This window comes from Gymnogyps californianus, chromosome Z, assembly GCF_018139145.2.
Source record: "Gymnogyps californianus isolate 813 chromosome Z, ASM1813914v2, whole genome shotgun sequence".
Classification (NCBI taxonomy): domain Eukaryota; kingdom Metazoa; phylum Chordata; class Aves; order Accipitriformes; family Cathartidae; genus Gymnogyps; species Gymnogyps californianus.
Genome location: NC_059500.1, coordinates 57682876 through 57705695, shown reverse-complemented (window position 1 = coordinate 57705695; position 22820 = coordinate 57682876). Strand labels below are relative to the sequence as shown.

General features: G+C 41.7%; 1 protein-coding gene across 2 annotated transcripts in view; it reads left to right on the top strand.

Annotated features, from left to right (window-relative positions):
- Positions 1-997: 997 nt before the first annotated feature.
- CERT1 (ceramide transporter 1) overlaps positions 998-22820 on the top strand; it is an 86586-nt gene continuing 64763 nt past the window's right edge. Inside the window, exons 1-2 of one of the 2 annotated variants that reach the window (XM_050913277.1) lie at positions 998-1364; positions 6160-6294. In XM_050913277.1, the coding sequence (XP_050769234.1) occupies positions 1269-1364; positions 6160-6294 (231 nt within the window). In that variant the 5' untranslated portion in view covers positions 998-1268. The remainder of the gene's footprint in view (positions 1365-6159; positions 6295-22820) is intronic. The other variant, XM_050913278.1, reaches the window with a different exon arrangement.

The window sequence follows — 22820 nt, the reverse complement described above, 5'->3', positions numbered from 1 at the left end:
AAAATATTAGGCAAATAGAAGACAGGACACCGCTACCTCGCAGCTGAGGCAAAATGCTGACCGCCACTTTCCGCTCTGCTCATCACACGCCTTTGGGCACAGCCGGTGAAACAGAACGAAAGCGGGCACCGTAGAGGCGCCCCGTCGGCCGGGAAGAAGCGGGCTGCCAAGCCCGCCCGCGGCCGCACAGCGCGGCTACTTGGCACGCCGCGCCTAACCGCGATCGCCGCCGCCCGCGGGGCGAGGGCCTCAGCGGCCTCCTCGCTCCGCGGCCCCGGGGAGCGGTGCAGGTGCCCGCCAGCGCCGCGCGGCCGGCAGAGACCTGTGCCCAGACTGCCCGCCCTCCCCTCACGCTTCACCCGGGAGCCGGCAGCACCTCCCGCCCCTTCCTGCGGCCTCCGCGGCCACCATGTTTGTTACGGGAAAGGTTTGGCGCTCACCCCCCGAGTCCCGCTGGTTTTGAGGCAGGGAAGACGAGGCCACATCTCTCACGCTAGAAAGCAAGCAGGGCCGGAGAGACACTTCACCTCACTAAAGACAGAGCCCTCCCTCACCCCACAAAAAATAAAGCACACATCGCCCCACGCAGCACCGCTGCCCTCGCCCGGCAGCGGCGGGAGCGGCGTTCCCCACCTCATCGGGGGCGCAGAGGCGAAACTCGCCAGTAACGCCACAGAAACGACGAGTCCAAGATGGCGACCACCTGCCGACGGGAGGGAGACGGCCGCCGCGGCGGACTACATCTCCCAGCACCCCGTGCTGCACCAGCGAGCTCCACAAACTACCTTTCCCGAGAGGCAACGGTGGCCGGCCTCACCGCCGCGCGGGGCAAGACTACAACTCCCGTCAGGCGCCGCGCGGCCCGGCCGGCGGGGCTGGGAGGAAGGGCGTGGGGCGGAGCTGACCAACAGCGGCACAGAGCGCCCGCCTCGCGTAAGATGGCGGCGGCGGCGGGAGCGGCTGAGCCGTGAGCGGGGTGCGCGGCAGGCGGACGCGCGCTCGCCCCTCCTCCCCTCGCCACCTCTATGTTGTGGCTCTTGCCGCGGGCGGGGGCTGCGGAGCTACGGTGAGGGGGAAGCCCGAGCCTGCGTGCCTCGGCGCCGGCCGGTCGCTGGCAGGGGCGGGCGGCGCTGGTGGCACCCGCGGAGCGGTGCCGCGCAGGTAGAGCCCGCCGCTGCCGGCCCTTCGGCAGGAGGAGGCTGAGGCTGCTGTGGGTGGGGGCCGCTTCGGCTCTTCCCTGCTCGGCGGTGGCTGCGGCCCGGGTCTCCATGTCGGACAACCAGAGCTGGAATTCCTCCGGCTCCGAGGAGGACCCCGAGACCGAGCTCGGGCTGCCTGTTGAGCTCTGCGGGGTGCTCAGCAAGGTAAGCCGCCTCTCCCCCTTCCCGCAGCCCGCGCCCCGCGGCCTCTCGCTTCCCCTCCCCCCCCGCTTCGCGGCTGGCCGAAGGCTGTCAGCCCCGGCCGCCTCTCTCCTGCCCGCTCCGGAGGATCAGGCCGAGGCGCCCGGCGCCGGCGGAGGGGCCTGGTGGGGGGGGCCGGGAGGCTCCGCGGGAGGCGCTGGCACGGCCGGGGCAGCCGCCACCTGACGGCGGGGAGCCTGCCAGGCAGCCGCTGCGGCGCCCGGCGCCGACCGCCCGCGCCCCCTCCCTCGGCCGCGGGCACCGGCACATCCCCGCCGCCGGGCCCCCCGCCTCTGCGCAGCTGCCGACCGCCCCTCCCGACGCCGGGAGATGGCCCTTCCTCGGGGGAGAGCCGCGGGCGCGGCTTCAGCCCGGCCGGGCGGCTAGGGGGAAGCGTCGTTGCCTCTCGGCCCGGGGGTCCCTGCCGCCCCCTGCCCCCGCCCCGAGCCCGCTGGCTGCCCGGCGTGAGGTTCCGGAGAGCCGGGCCCGGGAGGAGGCGGCCGGGTGCCCCGGGGGAGGGCGTCTCCCCCGCGCCTCAGGCTCCTGGCCGGAGCCGGCGGCGGGCCCGGGAGGCCCGCTTGCCTCCCGGCAGCTCCCGAAGGCAGGCGCAGCCCCTGGTCGCTCCCCAGGAGCGGGCACCGGAGCGGCGCAGCCTTTGACCCAAGTGTCTAAACAGGGCAATAAAATACTCCTGCAGCAAGAGATATGGGAGGTGGGGAAGAGCGGAAGGAAAATGGCCCTAGAGCTTGTTTCCCCTTTTAAAAATAAACATAATTTTTTGCTCTTTTATCACTGAAAATAAGATGACTTGCAAGTATGTGTCGGGTGATACTGGGAAATTTTATTTTTAGGAGTACTTTAAAGTTGAATATTGAATTACTAAGTTTGAATGCAGGGTTTTTTTTATTACAGAAAGTACCTTCAGAATAATGTTGAAATATCTTTAGATAAGCACAATGTTTTGAATTTTTTTCCTGCCCTACACGATAAGGCTGGACACAAGCCAGTGTAGGAGGCACAGGTCACAGGATACAGAGATCATAAACCAGCCCTGGATGCTGAGAAAACAGCCATAACGGGGCTAGCATTCTGCTTTTTGTGAGGGACTTGGTGAACTCCTTCCAGACGGTTGGGAGAAAAGAAGGATCTTGGCTTTCATTTGTAGGATCTTGTCATCTAATAGTGGATGGGGGAGAAGGAGGATGGGTCGTATGTGAGATGTTACAGCAGTAAAAATGTGAGGGTTTGGTTTAATGTAGTTTTATTGGGTTTTTTTCCATTGCAAAGTTTTCCTTTGATTAGATGCTTCCATCATTAGAAGGGCTGTAATTTGTGGGATGTAACTGATTTTTATGTTGGCAGATTAAACACTTTATTAAGTCCAAGTGCTGTTTCTTACTGGTGTAGCAGGTGAAGCCGTGGCTTCTGACATTCTGTAGCTTAGGTGTGTGCAAACTTTCTGTTTTTCTGGATGATTATGCTGAGTGTAGCTGACACTGCCTTTCCTGTGAGAACATGGGATGTAATCCCAATAGTCAGGTACGGTAAAACCTGTTGCAGTGAATATGCTTGAGGGATAAGTTTACCTTTTGTTAGGTGACGCCTCAGTAATACTTGAGACAAACTAATTAAGATGAAATGGTAGCAACGCAAACTTTCTACTAAGGAAATATCTATTTTTAATAGCTTATTGTGCATAATTCTAAAGCCATAAAAATAGGCTGCAGTTCTCTGTGGGCTTAGTAGCGTTTCAGTTGTTCTGCCCTTTGGTAAAGAGAGAAGCTTTGAAGGAAACGGAGTAATTTGATAAGAGAAGCTTATTAGAAGTACGTCCTGCTGGTCTCTTTAAATGTTTCAGAACTCTAGGCTTTTTTCCATTGTATTTCTTGCTAACAGTTTTAAGGTGGATACGAAGAAAAAACTTCAGTGTGGAAGAGTCTTTCTTGAAGCATAAGAATCTAGATGCTTGAAAAATCAGTGGTCTTTTCTTCATCAAAACCTTGTGCCTGCTCAGTATACTTTAAGGAGCCTCTTAATTCATGGCACATTTTGATTGCAACAGCAAGCATTGATTGCAACAGCAAATGCAAGATTGACTGCTATATTTGTCTCACTTAACTCTGTCAAAGAAGGAAAGGTGCTTTCCTCCCTGTCTCTTGCTCTTTTGCCCAAGATAACTTTGGACTCTGCCTTTCATATCTGGGAGGAGTTGGGAACATGAGAGATGGGAAAAGAGGAAGGCAGGAAATAATATAACTTCGTGACTGCTTGTGCTTGTTCATGTACTGACCACAGCTGAGGCTTTCTTTAAGAAATACTGAACTTAGCAATTTGGTGTAGTAAGAGATCAAAAAGGGCTTTATCTTTGGAGAGCAAATCAAGGTCTTACCTACGCTTGAAAATTGTTAGGGATTTCTCAGCTATAGAATTTGTTTTCCTTAGACCTCCTCTTGTTATTACTAGAATTAACATGTAGTTATGGGACGTGTATTAAATAATACGAGTAGTATAATGTGCGAACGAGCCTGTTAGTTGACTTCCCCCCTCATTTATATATTACAAAATGATGAATAATGGTTACACCTAAATGCTAAAAAGAGCTTATTTCTTAGAGCTTTTTGTCAAAGAATGGTTGTCATGATCAAAGAAATGTTTGCATGATAAAATTATTTTCGATGCTTTTGTTTCCATTTTTATCTAATTTATAATTTTTGCACTGTGATTCAAGACCAAGCAGCAGTGTATAGTCAGAGTTACAGAACAGTCCTGATGTTCTGTCAGTGTCGTATGATTCTACAAAGTGCAGTTGGGAAGATGTTCAAATAGAACATTAATGTGGTGGGTTGACCCTGGCTGGATGCAAGGTGCCCACCAAAGCTGCTCTATCACTCCCCTCCTCAGCTGGGCAGGGGAGAGAAAATACAACAAAAAGCTCATGGGTTGACATAAGGACAGGGAGAGCACTCAGCAATTACCGTCACGGGCAAAACAGACTCTATTTGGAGGGGAAAAAAAATTAATTTAATTTATTACTAGTCAAATCAGAGTAGGATAATGAGAAATAAAAACTAAATCTTAAAAACACCTTCCCCCCACACCCCGCCCTTCTTCCTGGGCTTAACTTTATTCCTGAATTCTCTGCCTTCTCCCCCCCCAGCAGCACAGGGGGACGGGGAATGGGGGTTGCAGTCAGTTCATCACACGTTGTTTCTGCTGCCCCTTCCTCCTCAGGGGGAGGACTCCTCAGATTCTTCCCCTGCTCCAGCGTGGGGTCCCTCCTACAGGACACAGTCCTCCACAAACTTCTCCAACCTGAGTCCTTCCCACAGGCTGCAGTTCTTCATGAACTGCTCCAGCGTGGGTCCCTTCCACGGGGTGCAGTCCTTCAGGAACAGACTGCTCCAGCGTGGGTCCCCCGTGGGGTCACAAGCCCTGCCAGCAAACCTGCTCCAGCGTGGGCCCCTCTCTCCACGGGTCCACAGGTCCTGCCAGGAGCCTGCTCCAGTGTGGGCTTCCCACGGGGTCACAGCCTCTTTCGGGCATCCACCTGCTCCAGCGTGGAGTCCTCCACAGGCTGCAGGGGATATCTGCTCCACCATGGACCTCCATGGGCTGCAGGGGTACAGCCTGCCTCACCAAGGTCTTCACGATGGGCTGCAGGGGAATCTCTGCTCTGGCGCCTGGAGCACCTCCTCCCCCTCCTTCTTCACTGACCTTGGTGTCTGCAGAGTTGTTGCTGTCACATATTCTCACTCCTCTCTCTGGCTGCAATTGCTACCGCGCCATAACTTTTTTTCCTTTCCTTAAATACGTTATCCTGGAGGTGCTACCGCTGTCGCTGATGGGCTCGGCCTTGGCCAGCGGCAGGTCCAACTTGGAGCCAGCTGGTATTGGCTTTATCGGACAGAGGGGACACTTCTGGCAGCTTCTCACAGAAGCCACCCCTATAGCCCCCCCAATACCAAAACCTTGCCACACAAACCCAATACAATTAATAACCAGAACTTCTAGTCACTTCTTACTAGATCTCTGTAGAATGAATCCAGGACTTGTTCCTGGAGTATCAGTTTCATTCCATGTGTGAATGTGGAGTCCCTAGAAAAATCTAACTAGCAAAAGGATGATTGGATGTCTGCTGATAAGCAAGTATCTTCTTAATGAGAAAGTGGTTAGGAATTAAAACCTAAAGCAATATCTATGGGCAATATTAAATTGATAAAGAACTGATTAGGCACTACAAAAGTTATATACTGTACTGTGGGATAATGGCATGTTTGTATTTATATGAAGAGAACTAGATAATTTAGTAAGATAATTTTTGTAGAAATTAACTTTTATATAAAATAAATTATTTCATGTTCCACTTAAGTTTGGCTTTTGGTGTAACTCCAGATTTTAAATCAGGTGGCTAAACTCACCTTAGTGATTAAAGTTTGATTTTTTTTCCCTCCCCCCCTTTCCTCAATTTGTGTCATCAGTGTTTACTACCTTTATTTTAACTGGCCTTGGCAATGCAGTTGTGGTCAAGACATTTGTTATCTTATTGTTCATTTGAAACAACTGGTTTTTAGTACCTTTAGGATTTTGTAAAATTATTTTAGGAGCTCTGAGCAGAATAAAGTTCTCAATTGGGAAGAACTTCTAAAAATAAGTTGCTTTTTTTCTCCTGGTGCTTGAAAGCTTGAGAAATATCAGCCACACTGTGTTTTATTGTTATTTTTCTATTAGCTGATCTTTGGATTATTTTTTTTTTTTACAGTGGACCAACTACATTCATGGGTGGCAGGATCGATGGGTAGTTCTGAAAAGCAACACACTCAGTTATTACAAGTCTGAAGATGAAACAGAGTATGGCTGCAGAGGCTCTATCTGTCTGAGCAAGGCTGTGATTACAGTAAGTGCTATTTCATTATTGCCATCTTTTCATGTTTTGAGGTGTTACATATTTGTAGGCTAATGTCTGGTGAAAGCAAACATGGATATGGCAAATTCTGTTAGGTCATCTGTTATGAAAGTTAGTGGTATCAGTGGAACACTGTGGAGGAGGGCAAAGAGTTCCTAATAAGAAAACAAGCTGTTCTCATTTGCGGCTGCAGTAAGTAGCTTTTCATCTCTTATGTTAGAGATTTCTGTGCGTAGTGATACAGTTTGCCTCTGGAGGCTGCAGTTTTTCCAGGGGTCGGTCTAAGAACCCAGACCAACTTCCCAAAGCAGGTGCCATCCATCACAGTCTTTACACTTTGCACTAGAGAGAGAGGGTAGTAGTTCTTTGGATGTACTTTTTGAACATGACTGTATAGAACACTTCCAAAAGAAAATGTTCTACGTGCTTCCTCCTCTGAACAAGTTAGTGTGTTGCTGTTTTTGTCTAATGCTAAAAGATCCGGTATTACACTGGTAAGAATAAAGAGCCTGCAGAAAAATGAAATGTCATGAAGATGAATTGGCATTAGAAGATAAAGAAAAGAATCTGCTTCTTGTGGCTTTCAGAATTATTATATGTATTAATTATGACTAATGCTTGCCAAAAAGCATGCTGCAGCTTTTCTGTGTTACTGTTAAATAGTCCAGTTATGTGATTTAGGGAAAAAATAGCTGAACTTCTTTGTAGCACACAAGTTCCTAGAGTAGTAGTGTTAAATCTTACTATTTATGTTCTTATTCCACTGAATGTGTTTTTTCAAACTGAATTAAGGATGACAAATGAGAAGTTTTCATTCTTACTAACATTCAGCTTACAAATAGAATTTTATTAAACACATCTTATTTTGAAAAAAAAAAAGACTGGATTGATTATATCAACTGTATGCATTTTGGAAAAAAGCTTGTGAAGAAAGAGCAGATTTTTACATTTAGATGTCTGACAGGTCTTGCAGTCATCTAAAAATTAAAACAGATCACCTCATTTATTGTAAAACTCTTTTTTAAACTGCTTAAACTTTTAAAACTTGCTCAAGATTTGACTTAAGAATATCTGATGCAGAACAACAGTCTCTAGGAGTTCTGACTTAAGCGTACTTTTGGCAGTCTGTAGTAGTACCAGCCTCTCATCAGAACTTCCGAAAAGGTCTCAAATTCACTAGCAAGAGGCTTAACATGCCAGCCAGGCAGAGACAGGAAGGTGGTGGCAAGAAGGTAGGCCAAGGGATGTCTGGAAGCATGCTGTAGAGTGATGCTGCTGTTGCTGCTGGAATGTTTTGGTATATTGCACTTTGTGAAGGGAAGTTAGCGAGCTTATCTTCTGACTAGGAAGTGTGTAACACTGGAACTTCTTATAGATAGCTTTTTTCCTCTTCTCTCTGGCACTTGTTATATCTTGTAACCTGGAGTTAAATTGTTGCATTTTTTGCAGTTCTTGAGCTTCTTGGGTACATTGAGAAAGAAAGTACGGAGTTGGAGAAAGAATAATAAATGGGCACAGTTCTAAAAGTTAATCTGGTATTTTAGTTCTATTTTTATTCAGGGTCATGCTTTGTGAGTAGTATTTGACAGTTTAATTGCTTCATTGTGGTTTGAGATGGCATCTCTGAAAGCTAGTAAACTGTTGATTATTTCTAGCTGCAGTTAAAGTGATTGTTGTGTAAGTATTAGAGGTTCAGGAATACTATTGAATCATTTCATGTCTCTAGGATATAGAATTTACTTTTGAAACTGTCATGCAATTATTCTCTTTTTATTTTTCAGAAGTTATTTTTCTAGGCCAGAGTTTTAGCATGAATACTTCTGGTTTGACAGTTGTTTGGTAGCAAATTGAATATTTTTTTTTAAACCTATGTTTTCAATAGAAAATTAATTATGCTCAAAGATAAATGTTTAAAATATTCTTCCTGAGGTACATAGTTAATCTTTACTTTCATGTCCTTGTAGATCTTACTAACTATAAGGTTACTAGCATGTATTTAAATGTACAGGAGAACACCAATAGGTGATAAAATAAATATTGAGATGATAATGTGTGAAAACTACTTTTGCTGTCTGTGGAACTTACTCTTTACTGTATGTCTTGTGATTACTTTGGTAGAGAGGGGAAGTAAAGTTTCTTACTGGCTTAATGTTCAGTAGCACTGATGTAGTTGGGATCTTAACCTTGAATATTTTTCAACAGTCTTTCACTATACTGTAAGTTTAGTTTTCCTTTATCTTGCTGATCTGGAGTCAGGCATAGTAAGTACCTATCTCCTAACCTGGTGTATTGCAGTAAGTTTTCCTTCACTACAAAGCAGGACATAAGTGGATAATGTTTCCTTGTAGGAGGGGGTGATTGGATTTTCATGAAGCTTTCTTTTAGGCACTCAGATTAGGTATGCGTGTTTGGATTCAAAGGGGAATGTAATGATTTTCTGTGCGTAATTAGTGCTACTAGTAGTATAGAATGTCCATGTTTTGTTGATGTATAAGCATAACTTTGGAAAGTTGCTGTCACTGAGTAGTCTTACTTTACCTCCAGCAATGAAGATCAGCCTAATGATAAGTCATAGTATTGATACATGAATGTTGTATTCAGAAAGCTGCCGTTGCTTCTGCTCTTGTTTTATCATTCCTATCACATTGGGCAGAGATTGGTAGACAGATAATTCTACAGGGATTTAAGACACTTGTCTCTCCCCTCTTTGAATGAGAGAAAGATTTGTTAAATTAGCTTGTTAAAATAGCTTCTTCAGATATTTCAAATGTAGAATTATGTCATCCCTCCAAAACAGGTAGGTTCCTGTAAAAATAGTCTTTAATTGAATGAAAAAGATGTGGTCTGGTTGGACTACTTGCTATATTAACCACTGGGACTGAAAAGAGCTGATTTCTCTGGAATAGAGGGCTAAAGGATGAATATTTATTGTATGCTCACTGGATTACATCAAGTAATGAACTGTCAAGAACTGGCCATGTGAATTAAGTTATGGGGGAGGACAGTGAAAGTCAAGACATGATGCTAACTGAGTTGCTTTTAGCCAGATAAGGAAAAACACCTCAAAGGTGTTTAATTGGTTTATAACAGGGTGGAAGCTTGAACTCAAGTTAAAAGTTCTGCTACATGGTCAAGGGATGAGAAGAAATTATGGGTATTACAAAAAGTTCATATATGCACAGATTTGAGCTTTGTTATATTAATCTAGCTTGGACATCCTAAATTACTGCTCTAGTTGGTTGTCAATGCCAGATGGTGTTTATTAAAGCTACCCTTCATTACTGTAAAGCTTTGTAGTTCTTTCATTCCTAAAGTCAAACTTTCAATGGTGACTTCGGTGTCCACGATTAGGAGTGGATGTTGATGGCAGTCCTATAGTGGTGGATCTGTGGGATTCAGCTTTGGAGTTGGAAGGTCTGGGATCTGTCATTAAGAGAACAAACTGAAATGCTCTGTAGAGCTGGAAGTCCAACTTCCAGGCAAACTGGCCTTTCAGCTTGTACTGTCTTTACTTTGATGACTGTGTCTGTTCTGATAGTGGCATCGCTGCTTTTGTACAGAGTGATTTGCACTAACTCATGCAGTCACAGTGTGATATATCAAGAATAACATGTTATGCATAGAATAACTTAAGCTGGAAGGGAACTCTTGAGGTCATCTGCTGTGCCCCCCCACTTCAAGCAGTCTCACAGAAAGGCCAGCACTAATTTAATCCTGGTGGTAATTTATATTAATAGATTTTCAAACTGTTTACAAATTCTTAACAATGAAGTATTTATCTCATGAGTTCTAGGGTTTTTCCAGAAAGGATTTGGCTGTCAGGATAGCTCTTCTGTGTGGACTCATATGGAGGATCTTGAAAAATGCTTAGAGAAATGTCATGCTTGATAAATTTTAAGGATGCTTAAACTCAGCCATGTGTGAACTTCATATTTTTTTGTCACTAGAGGTGACTACCTATACAGGAAGAGTTCCAAAAGCTTATGTTCCAACTTAACCTTCAGCTTTTCTTCAGATAGGATCTATACTTGCCATGTTCTTTTAATCCAGTGGTTGGTCTTCATCTTCCTTTCTGTATATATTACTGCTGTAGAAAAACTTCTTGATTTCTAATTTGGTAGCTTAAGATGCAATAACTGTGATGCAGTGATTTTCCTTGGTTTTGGTTATACTGTAATGATGCATACTCATGTAAAAATCTTAATGGAAACATGCTATAGGTTAGTAGTCTTTTTTTTTTTTTTTTTAGAACACTTTGTTTTTATTGTGTTGTAAAGAGACATTTAGACAGTTCTGGGGAAATGCCTGGACCAGGATTGAGCAATAAAATCAGTTTGCATGATGGAGATATTTTCAGTAAACTAGGGTTTTTTTTTCCAGAAACAGTAATTAGAAAGCACTGTTGCTTAATGAAGACAGTAACGATGTTTTATATTAATATACAAGTTGCAAGCCATTCCCCTCGAGAATGGACTTCTGAAAGTGGATTTCTTGAGTATCTATTGTGAATATCTAGAGCTCAGGACAGGCAAAAAGAAAGAAAACTAAAGTCTGCCTGAGACAGCTTAGTGAATTGTCTTAGCTTTTTTTTCCTAAACAATAGATTGCTATTGTGAAGAACTTAATAAATATTCATGTTATAAATTAGGGCTGGTATAAACATGTGTTAGCTCCAGTTTATGAAAAGAATAAGAATGCTATACATGAAAGAGCTAAACTGTCAGTTTCCAATTTTAAGCTTCTCATTTCCTTACATATAGTCTGAAGAACAAGTGAGATGTTTTTTTCCAGTAATCAGCCACTAATAAGAAAAAAAAACATTTTAAAGATACAATGAGTTAAACAGCTGCCCTTCTTCGCTCTAGCAGTATTTCTGGTTTATTTATAGTATGACGCTGGTCAACATTAATAATTGGGCACTTGTGAGAGGAAGTACAGATTGACATTTTTAAAAATAGATTGACAAGTTAACAGAGGATGCTTCATGCATTTGTCAATTTAAACAGATACAGAAGCTTCCTATAAGGGCTTTTTTCGCAGAAACTTTAAACTCTACAAATATTTAAGTTTTAGAATAAAGAGGTGTATTTTTAATTGAAGGAAATGTCAGTGCTAGAGAAATATTCTTAGTAGTATTGTTTAAAACACTTTTAGCATGAAGAATCATGTCTTGCAAAATGGACTTTCAAAAATTTACCTTGACATTAGCAGTACGTTGGCATGTTTCTTTTAAATTTTATACAATGTGAAATGTAACAGTATTTTGGAAGCAGTTGGAGTGGTAGTGTATAGAAGTGGATCCACTTGGAGGATTAATGTGGGTAAACTTTGGATTTGCTTTTTTCTGGCTACTGCTCCTAACTTTGATCTTGCTAACAGACCTGCTTATGATAAAAGAATTATGTAATTGCAGCTTTTATCTACTAATAGGTTTAATTCAGTCTGTTGCTAGTTAAGTTGAATGGGAACTGATAGCTTTTAGTTGGTGAAAGGCTTTATTAAAAAAGCTAAGTTATAAATCTGTGCCCTGGACAGAAATACTTGCTACAGTAAAGTTGTAATAATTGCTAATTAAATGGGGAAATATTGTTTCCAGCTGTCTGAGGTTGGAAAACAATCTGGTTTAGTATGATGTGATGAGCATTTATTCATTTTATGTAATTTGATAAAGTGCTTCCTCAGCCTTAATTGCTGTTAAAAAGATGACCTGAGTAAACTAAGGCAGAGAATACAAGCCCTAACTAGATAGGGGTTTATTTAGAACATATGGCAATTAGTACTTTAAGGCTTTGGTGTGTGCCTTAAATAATCAAGTAGCTAAATCCAGACTGGTGGAAAATCTTGGCTAGATAGCAGAGAAATCTGAATGGATATTCTAGACAGAGGCAAGTGGGGTCAGGAATGCTCTACTCGTATGTGAAAGGCCCGAAGTGATTGTGTTCTGGAGAGAAAGATGCCAAAGACCAACAGGAGAGTGAGGAAGAGAAAGGGAGTTGATGCCTGGGAGGTAATGATACTGGGCCGGTGCTGGTGCAGCAGGCAGAAGTTGCTTGGAACATGGGATTCTCCTGGACAACTATTTTTAGCATTCACATCCTCTGTACAAATTTGTATATGTCTTTTGTGTTATCTGAACCAGCAATGGATGAGTTGATGTTCAAAGTGAAAATGTCAGAACGTTGCCCTGTATTTATCAAAGCGCTATAGAGTGCTAGTAGCCTTGGCAAGCAAAAAGCAATTATTTGGCAGGGTTGAGAAATGGAAGATTTCTTCCTTAGTATGTATTGAGGAAATTAAATCAGAAGTGGAAAAATACACATCCAGATCAGCTCAGGTGAGACTGTTCTTCATATTATGATGAAGAGTTCCATAATGATTAAGATGTGAAAAAAAAAAAACAGTGATGTGTATTAACCAAATATTTTAGGATTACTTAATATTGCTGAAGAATTCAGCTTTAGTACTTCTAGTCATGTGTTACCACACACTTGAAATTAGGGCTGTAATCCAACAGTACTTCTGTCAACTTTTTATTATCAATTAGAATATCATTCCCCCACTTGACTTTATTTATTAAGAGAATTAGTCAAGTTTTAGCAGTGTTGATGATTTGACATCCACTTAAGGATCGTAATTCCTGCCCATGATTTACATCGAAGCATTTTCATGCTGTGGAGCATTTCCTATGGATGCTATACCAAGCCTTAAATAATTCCAGTGTTTGCATTTGGTGTTAAAGCTACGATTTTATACCTCAGCAAATTTTTCTGTGGTATTTGCAATCCTTATTCTTGCTCAATCGGAATTCCTGTGCATCTTCATAAGATTGATTTATAGTTGATTTATTGTTCATGGATACAATTGGTTCATATGTCACCCCTCTCCGGGGTTGTAGTGTTGCTCAACAGTCCTGCTAGGCAACCTGCTGTTGATTATCTGATCTGTCTTGTGATAGCCATTAATGACATTTTTAACATCTCTATTGAGGATTTGTACAATACCAGACCTCACTTTCTGATACGCATTCCTAGAATGCTAAGTGAAAAGGTCAGCATACTCTTTTTTTACCTACTAATATGCAACTGGACCAGGCCATCTCCTGTTTTACTGCCTCCTAAAGTTGCTAGCTTAGCCTTTCGCTTCTATTCATACAATCACAATTGTTCTTCACAGATGACTACTTGAGTGTTGTTATTGCTTCTCGCAGTTCATCTTTTTGCCTCCTCTTTTAGGCATACAGTTGCTGCTTTTGCCATGTTCCTCATGAATTCCAATCAATGTGGATTAGATCAAATATTCTGGCCGACTACAGCCACTTCTTAGGCTGTTTGGGGTATCTTTCCACTCAATTGAAGTCCACCATTTCTCAGTTAAGAGGACCAGTTGGAACAGAATTCGCTACCCCATGTCTCCAGGCGCTTAACCCAGACTGTATTGTGACTAGTGTCTAATATATTCTTAAAGCTTTTTAAGTTGCTCTTTTTTAAGGAGAAAAGTTGCTCTTTTTCTTAAGCTCTCTTTTTAAGCTCTTTCACAACTAAATGTGTGTGCATATATAGATATATATGTACACAAATACAATTACATATATATCAAGGAATTAGAGATAGCTGTGATGGGAGAGTTTATACTGACAAAACAGGTCAGTTTTAAACTTTAGAATGAAAGCTTTTAGGCTAACATTCATTAGCAGTATGCCTTGTGCTTGTAATTAGTTCTTACCCATTGTTAATTATCACTATACATTAGTTCTTACACACTAACAATTATCATTATGTATTCAAAGCAGTCAGTCTTATATCTGACATATCCTAAATTGGCTGTAAGTATGCAGTACCATGTAGCCAGTACCATATAGCTAGCCTAGTATCTTTGTTCCTGATGGTCCTAGTTGCTGAGGTCAAGGTAACCTGACTGAAGAGCTTTTCAGTAAGGGGTGGAGGGAGGTGGATGACAGGACAGGGACAGAATTGAAGAAGGCATCCTCTTCTGCCAACCTGCCCCCCTCAATTTAGGATCTTTTATAAAATGAGGCTCCTGGTCCTGGACTACATGTGGTGTGATGCTGGGGAGATGCTACTTTACCAGGCTGCAGCAGGTGCCTTGCCCTGTTGCTCAGCTGTTTGGGTTTTTTTCCCTTGTGCAGCTGCTGCTACTTAGAACAAAAACAGCCTTCCCAGCTCTGGAGGTTGCACTTTTTCACTGACCAGTAATTGACCATTAATGAGTTGTTTATGGTTCTGTGGTCTCTGCTTTTAATCTGTGTCCATATTTTCAAGGCCTTTGTTATCTCATGCTTAAGTTATACATCATAACAAGAGACACCTGGTGCCAAGGTCTAGTTCACAGAGCCAGTTTTCATAATAAGTTGATAATGAGCCTTACAGATCAGTACTGTGGCCTTGCATAGTTGACATAAGGCCTGTTGCTAGTAATGTTAACACTGCATTTATAGAAAAGCTTATACAGTTGCACTGTATTAAGTTGCCTATGTTTGGATTCAAACCAAGCTAATGTTACGTCTCAGTGTGGTGCTTTCACATATACAGCAGCAGCTCCACTGCTTTCATAGGATGGGAACTTTCCATTCCCATCACCATGAGTCTAAGTCCAGGGTGCTCTACTCTCTCTGCCAGCTCAAAGTAGCGGTGCAAAGCATGGCTTTTCTCTTAGCGTAGAGCATCTTCTCTGGGTGTTGCCTCATGGTTTTGTGAAATCCATATTGTACTGTTGCTGCTGGTATATGTACAGCTTTGGGGTCTTCCATGGCACACTGCAGTACATAGTATGAGGTACAACGAAGCTAATCAATACACAAATAGTGATTTTAGAGGTGCAGCAGTGTTTATGTGATCCCAGCTCCTATATTTGACTGTCCTATAAAAATAAAGTTTAAACTTTATTATATATTTTTTAATATATAAAAATATAAATATATATATAAATATAAACTATAATTTTTTTTTTTAAAAAGTGACACACAGGGTTTCTGCATTCTCTGAAGTTGATACGAAGCTGCCTTGCTTCCTGCCTGATTAGTAACTCTAGTTTCTTGCTGTGTGTGATGAGGTTCCTAAGGATTTTAACTTGGTGATTTCAAATCAATTCTAAGCAGATGTTTTTTCCAGGTGGTATAATTCTGATTTTTTTTCCATGGCTGGTGCATGATGTTGGTGGATAATGCAAATATTTTGCTCCTAATGGATACCTGAGAAGCATTGTATGCATTTTTCTGCAGGAGACTCAGTTCTCTGGTTTGCTTCCCACCGAAGTGACAACATGTACGCTTCCATTTCCAGTATCTCATATCCTGGAGTCATTAACTGAGTCATTAGCTCTAAAGGCAAGTTGTTATGACTTCGATGAAGTTCAGGATTCTTCAGACTGTGTTCAAACAGGGCAGGCCCATTAGTTATATCCTGATTTCTCATGGTGCATATCTAAATCTGTTAATACCCTATCACTAATCCATGCAGCTCTTACACAGGTTATCTACAGTCACTAGTAGATCACTTTAGGTAATGGCTGTGTGCATATGCTGTTTTACAACTATTTCAGTCTTGCCCTCATTTCTTTTAATAACATAGTGCCATTCCATGTCTTTGACTGAAGTTTAGCTGATATTTCAAGTGCACATTTGTTATACTCTAGATCTTGCTATTACAAGTCATTGGTTTTTCAGTAGGCAGTTGGGAATAGCATGTGTCAGAGCTGTGTTTACATACAAGCCAATACAGCATGACTCGATACTGCATAGTAATTCCACATTATTAACTTGGAAACAATTGGATAAAATATTAATTAACAAATTGAGTACTGTAAGACTATATGATAGTTGATTCCCCACAAAAAATCTGAAAATTATTTTTATAGGATTGCTCCTGCCTCTGAACCTCTCTGCTGGGTGTGCAGAAAACCAGATTGACCAGGTTTGCTCTTGAGAACTGTAGGTTTCAAATTTTAAATGTGGTTTCACTGCTAAAGTAACACATAGAGTGTGTGCTTGTTCCAGACTTAAAAAGGCAATTCTCCAATGAGAGAGCTTCTTTGCAATGGATTAAAGCAAGCTAATTTTAAAGTTTGCATAGCATGCTAACAAGCTAATACTAAGTTCTACTTAGCATGCTTCTACTTCCATGGGTGCAGTGGGCCTCTACTGTAGCTGGGTTTTGGAAAGATAAGATTATTATCTAAAAGAAAAAGCAGTGTTGAAAGGCATTTTGAAAGGCAAATATCCTAAGACCTGAAGTGAAATATTTGGGTAGTAGCAAAGAATGTAAAAACATCTAATAGGCTTTTAAATTTTTAAGCTGATTTTCTTGATAAGATTTTTCTACATGTGTAAATGTACCATTATGAGAAAGTTTTCTTTTTAATATAGTAATGAGCAAACAATTAGGTGTCCCATGTTTTGCCACCTAAAAGGATCATCACTATTTTGGTAGGCATAAAGCCATCTTGTTTAGTTGCTTGTTTGCAGTAAGGTTTTCCTATATCCTGTAAAAACCAATAAAGCCAGCTCATGTAACTTAAGCATGTTATTGCTTAAGAATAACAGCAAGGAAAGGCAAGACATCCTAGTCCAATGTTTCTATGAGGTTTTGCCTGGATTTTGGAATTCAGAAAGGGAAACCAGAATTTTCTGTTGTGAATTTTGGCAGACCCTAATTCCCCAGATTTGTGGATCTACTTGGATTTTGTTTTGGGGGGGAAGTATTACAAATAAAGTGAATTAGAACTTGCAACATCTCTTGGGTTTTCAGTACTTTTTAAATAAAATTTATTATAAACAATGAAGTATAACGCTTTCTCTAAGTTGCTCCACCCTGACAGTTACATCTAGGATAGTTAATGATATTAAAAAAAACCCTTGCAAAATTAAAGTAATGACTTTAGTCACTTTATACTTCTAAGGCCAAGTGTCTTCAAAAATAACTCATAGAAACAAAAGGATCTTGATGGACTTTTATAATTGCACTGGCTGTTCATGGCAAGGGTGGGGGCTGCCAGGCAGCCTCTTTGAGGAGAGACCAGGTTGCCCTGCACTGGATGTGGCTGGTTCCAGCTGGCTCCAGTGGACCCACTGCAGGGCACAGCTGAGCCCCTCAGCCACCATGGTGGCACCTCGGGGTAAACATAGTTAAAGGGCAAAAATGGTGCTCAGCAGTGTGTGAAAGAGAGGTGTGAGGAAAAGGTGTGAGAGAGAGAGCAGTGAGGAAAAGGTGTGAGAAACAGCCCTGCGAGCACTGAGGTGAGAGCAGGAGGAGGGGGGAGGAGGTGCTCCAGGCGCTGAGCAGAAATTCCCTGCAGCCTGTGGAGGACAGTACTGTGCAAGAGGCATTTCCCTGCAGCCTGTGGAGAAGACCACACCAGAACAGATGTCCACACTGCAGCCTGTGGAGGACCCTACCATGGCAGCTGGATATGCCCTGAAGGAGGCTGCAGCCTGTGGAGAGCTCACGCTGGAGCAGGTTTACCCTGAAGGACTGCGGGCATGGAGAAGATCCATGCTGGAGCCAGGGAAGAGTGTGAGGAAGGAGCAGCAGAATTAGTGTTATGGACTGACCACAGCCCTCATTCCCCATCCCCCTGTGCCTGTGTTTTTAGTTTTGTCTGTTTCTCACCATTTAACTCTGGCAATAAATTAAATTAATTTGCACCATATCGAGTCTGTTTTGCCCATGATGGCAGTAGGTAAGTGATCTCCCTGTCTTTATCTTGACCCACGAGCTTTTCATCTTATTTTCTTCCCCTGTACAGCTGAGGAGGGGGAGTGAGAGAGCAGCTGGGTGGGGGTCTGGCAGCCAGCCAGGGTTAAGCCACTGCAGTAATCTAGTGAGTCATTATAGACATAGCTTGTGATTAATGTACGTGTTTGAAAGAATAAGAAGGGACAAGGATTGTTCCTAACCAGAGGGAAGATTTTGCTGCATGTACTCAAACTTTGGGAAAGGAAGAAATCTCTAAAGGAAAATACAGTGATGATGCTCATTCAGAGGAAATAATGTCAAGGAAGGATGCAAGGAGGAACAGACCATTTGGAATAGCAGTGTTCAGGCTGTATTCTGAAAAGTGAGCAGTGACTCAAGAAAGAAATATGCTAACTTGACTAAATACTTCTCCATAGTATTTAATAGGACACAAAAGACCATGTTTTTATCTTTTCTGGTCAAATTCTTACCAAGCATAGTATTCATTGGTAAAACATTTTGATTCAGCTGATGGAGAGGATTTTTCCATTGATGATTTTAAGTACTATTCACCGCATAGAATACAACTTTAAAATCATCTCTGTGGTACTTCATTTCACTGTCTTTTCTGTTCAATGTTTTTTCATAAGTTAGCGTGTCTTCAGCCATTTTAAATTTTGTAGGGAGGGGACATAATTGCTCTACAATTTGGATCTGTCATGGATTAAATGCTTTAGAAAAATTATTTTAAGATGTGCACTTTTTGAAACTTGGTTGCGGTTTTTCACTTGCTTTTTTTTCTAGCTGAATAATCACAGCCTTTGCCAATTGCAAGCTGGTTTTACATGGGAGCCAAAATGCAGTTTTCCTGTGTACATTTAAAATTAATTCCTTCAATCATACAGCACAAATCTTAAAGTAAACTTTTTATCTTTGGGTTTTTGTTAGCACCTCAACATAAGTACATATAGAAAGTGTTCATATAACTTTTCCTTCGTGGCATCAGATAGGTTCTTTTTTTATTTGCTCCCACAGTCAAAATACACACTTTGGTGTTAGCCTCACTTCTCGATAACTGCAATGTTTTTCTTATTTTGATACATGCTGCTTACTGAAAATGGTGAAGAGATTTTTTTTTTTAAATTTGATCTTGTTACCTGTTACATTACATTGCTTTCACTGGCTTCCCCTTTTTCTATTGCATCAGATAAGCTACTTTTTAAGGTCCTCAGCATCATGTTTCTATAGCTCATCATATAAGATGTTATGCTTTATGTTTAACATGCGATAGTGTTTCTGTCCATTACTTCCTAAATTATCAAATACACATCTCTCCCTTTGTCCAGTTTGCTGTCTCCTGTTGTGAGGAGGTTCCCTTGCTTATGTGTGAACACAGTCCTCTTTTGAACTTCTGTCTGTTTCAAAAGTAATACCATGTTATAGATGCAATTAAGCATATTCTGATAATTGGTTGTGCCCCTCGATCCTTTTGTCCTATACATATTGTCCTGGAACAATCTTCTGGATTTCCTGTTGGAAACTAGAGAGGATAGAGGGCATTTTGGCATTTGAGTGAATACATCCAGGTCCAGAACCTATTGAATGACGTATGAGAACATAAAGGCAGATCTGTAGATTTTGTTATGTGGTAACTGCTCTGAACATCTTTTTTGTGGAGGAAGTAGTAGTTTGTTCAGGTACTGTGTAACTGGAGGGTTTCAGGAAGTTGCAGAATGGTGCAGAAGGGACACTTTTTCCTGAATTCCATGGGGATGGTGGAAAAACTAATCTGCAAGCCAGTGGATAAATTATATGTTGCATTGGAGGAAAGTGACACCGTTCACGTGGGAAAAGAATGTGTATTCAGCTCTGAGCTGGCAAACGTTGGTTATGATAGCCTGGCTTGCATCTCATTTTCCAGGGTATTACTTTTCATGTCCACTTTTATAAGAGGTATTTGTATTTAAGTTGTAATTGGTGGAGACTGCTATCTTTAAAAGATTTTTCAGGCTTGTGAATGTGAAGATGCTTGCAGATAGACATCAGAGTTGCAAAGTGGTATTCCGGTACTGTCCCATCAGATGAAGCAAAGGGCAAAATGCACCAACTTGTATTCTGAGTGGAGGAGAAGTGATCTTGGGGTGGTTTGTCCCTATACACATCCTACTTCCAAAAAAAAAAAAAAAAAGAGAAATCTGTAAGCATAGGTTACAGCATTTGCATCAGTGGAATATATGCAAAATGCTTTACATTTATATATGAAGAATAATCTTATGTTAAGTCAGTTTTGCTTATATAAGGCATTTTTTGTTTTTTTAAAAGCTGAGAATTAGCATTTTTAATAGCTTTAGATATTCTGATATAAGGCATGTAAGTTCAGGCCATTTTTTAAGAAAAACTCTCAGTTTGATTATAAAAACTTTCATTCATTTTCTCAATTTTCAGTTAAGTACCTTTTCACTGACACCATCCTCAAGCCTACCTGGAAAAAAGAATGAGAAGTTCTGTTAACTTGCTTTGAGCTGCACTGAGAGAAGCAGGGGGAAAACATCAGTTTTCATGTTTTAGCTTAAAGCTAAAGTCTTTGCTAATGATTGAAAGCTAACTGATCATCAGAGGAAGTTCAGATCATTCGAGCTTTTTCCCTTAAGAGAATTTTGTAAAACCTAATTAAGTAAACCAAAACTCATCGCTTTACAAAATGCCTTTTCTAAAGCAACGATTTCTCACAATTTTGCAATAGTTTTGTTAGAGGCATTAAAACAGACAGTACTTAATATTTGCTTTCATTGTAAAATTACTCTTTTATGAATATAGTTCTCTTACAAGATTTTATGGCTGTGATAACCCAGTTCATGGAAAAGTAAATAATGTGGTGTTCTAGGAGGATGAATGAGAATTAGCATTAGAGGTTTTATGAAATCTGGCTTAAATATGACTGGGATTTAGAAATTCAAGAATTCTATTCAGCAGCTGAACAGGTTTTCACATTTAGCTGTGGGCAAAATCAATGTGCAGCTATACTAAATTTTTCTTAATCTTGTATGGAAAAAAGTCTTATTGGCATCACAAAAACCAAGAAAAAACTGCTATGTCAAAGCTTCAGGGATAAATAGCTTTGTACTGCTGAATTAGGTAAGTACAATGCTTGTCTTCACTCAGTTAATATGTTATTACAGTGTATAACGCTGGTGTATTTGTAAACTGCAGTTATCTTCATAGCAGTATATCGTATGGTTTTGTTAATAACTGTGAACCGTGGAGCTAGACTAGATAACAGCTTCTGTTGCATTTATGCTAGTGACATTCGTGTCTGAGAGAACTAAAGAATGGTAGTTCTCATCTTCTATAGGCCTCTATTGTTTGTCTTGTGTCCTAGTGCCCTGCCCGGTATTTTCTTAATATGAAAAACCTTCAAAATTTTAAAATAAGTTCACCATAGATAAGTTTTAGTTCTGCAATGGAAATAGCAGCACAAGCATGCTTTAATAGTTGTGATGTGCAGACTTGAGTTGGATCTACTATGAACTGCCCTGGCTTTCCTCTGTAGGGAAAAGAAGAAATACCATTTAGAGTAAGGAGAGAGTAAGCAAAAGTTTCTTCATTCAAGTATTTTTTTTCCCATGGAGTACTCTTGAAGGTTATGAAGTACATAAAAACACTTAAGCTTCCCTTTGTGATTTGCCTTAAGCACTTGAACCAGTATTTTTCAAGCAGGTGCTGCTCTGAAGCTTGTTTCATGAATAGCTCAGGCTGGAGAGCTGTATAGCAGGAAGGATTTTGTGGCAATGCAGTCAGCCATGGCTCATGAGACCTGAGGTGGCTACAGACTTCCTCATCAACTGTAGCCAAGTAAATGTTTCTTCATGTAAACTGTTCTTGGTTGTTTAGAATTTTAGAGCTAGTATCGGTTGGTTTTATACAGAAAGATCTGGGACACTTGAATACTTGCAATTGCCTTTATTTTGGCAGAATTCTCTGCAGGTGCCTTCGAAGAATGCTTAGGAGGCATACAGAAAGGGTGTTTGGGGATGCTGGAGGCTTATTTCTTGCAGCATATTCTTGCATGGGATTATGATTTAGCTGTTTGGGGGTTTTTTGAAATGCTGGCTCTAGAAGGAGCCCTTGGTGTGCACACAGGCTGCCTCTGCCACAGACTTTTAAAGTCTGCCCAACTCACCTTTGAAAATGCTATAAAGGCTTTCAGGTGCTCCCATTCACAGTGTCATGTCAGTCTGGGTTTTGTTCCCAAGTGCCCCTCAATTAATGTATGTGTGCTGATTGAGGCTGCTGTGTGGTGGAGGTGTTAGGAAGAAGCAGCTGAAGTTGTCCAGTGTGCTTTAGCTCTTGAGGGTAGATAGTGAACTGTTACTTAATTCCTGCTTCCCTGCATGACTAAAACATTCCTCTTTCTCGCCTTGTCTTGGTTGTGAAAGGGCGGTAGGACCTATTCTGGCCTCCACACAGGTCCTTAGCTTGTTACAGATGAAAATCCCTATTTATCCTCCGGTGTCTTCTCAGGCAGCTGGCTGAGAGCTGTACCATTTTATAATCACTTCTGAGCATAAGGAGGAAAGTGAACACTAGGCTAGAAACAGTGAACCTCAGAAAAAAGATCTAAATGAAATGAGTTGAGATTTCCAGGAAGAAAGTGAAGGGAAGAGGAATGGAAAAACTTCCAGCAAGTGTAAGGAGAGGCTCAAACAAGTCTGACAAGGATGTTAGAAGAATAAAGGACAAACCTGAGAAGTGGTGAATAATGCTCTGTGGTCTCTGTTAGATGCAGCTACAGAAAACAGTAAAAGCATTTATAGCGAGAGGGAAACC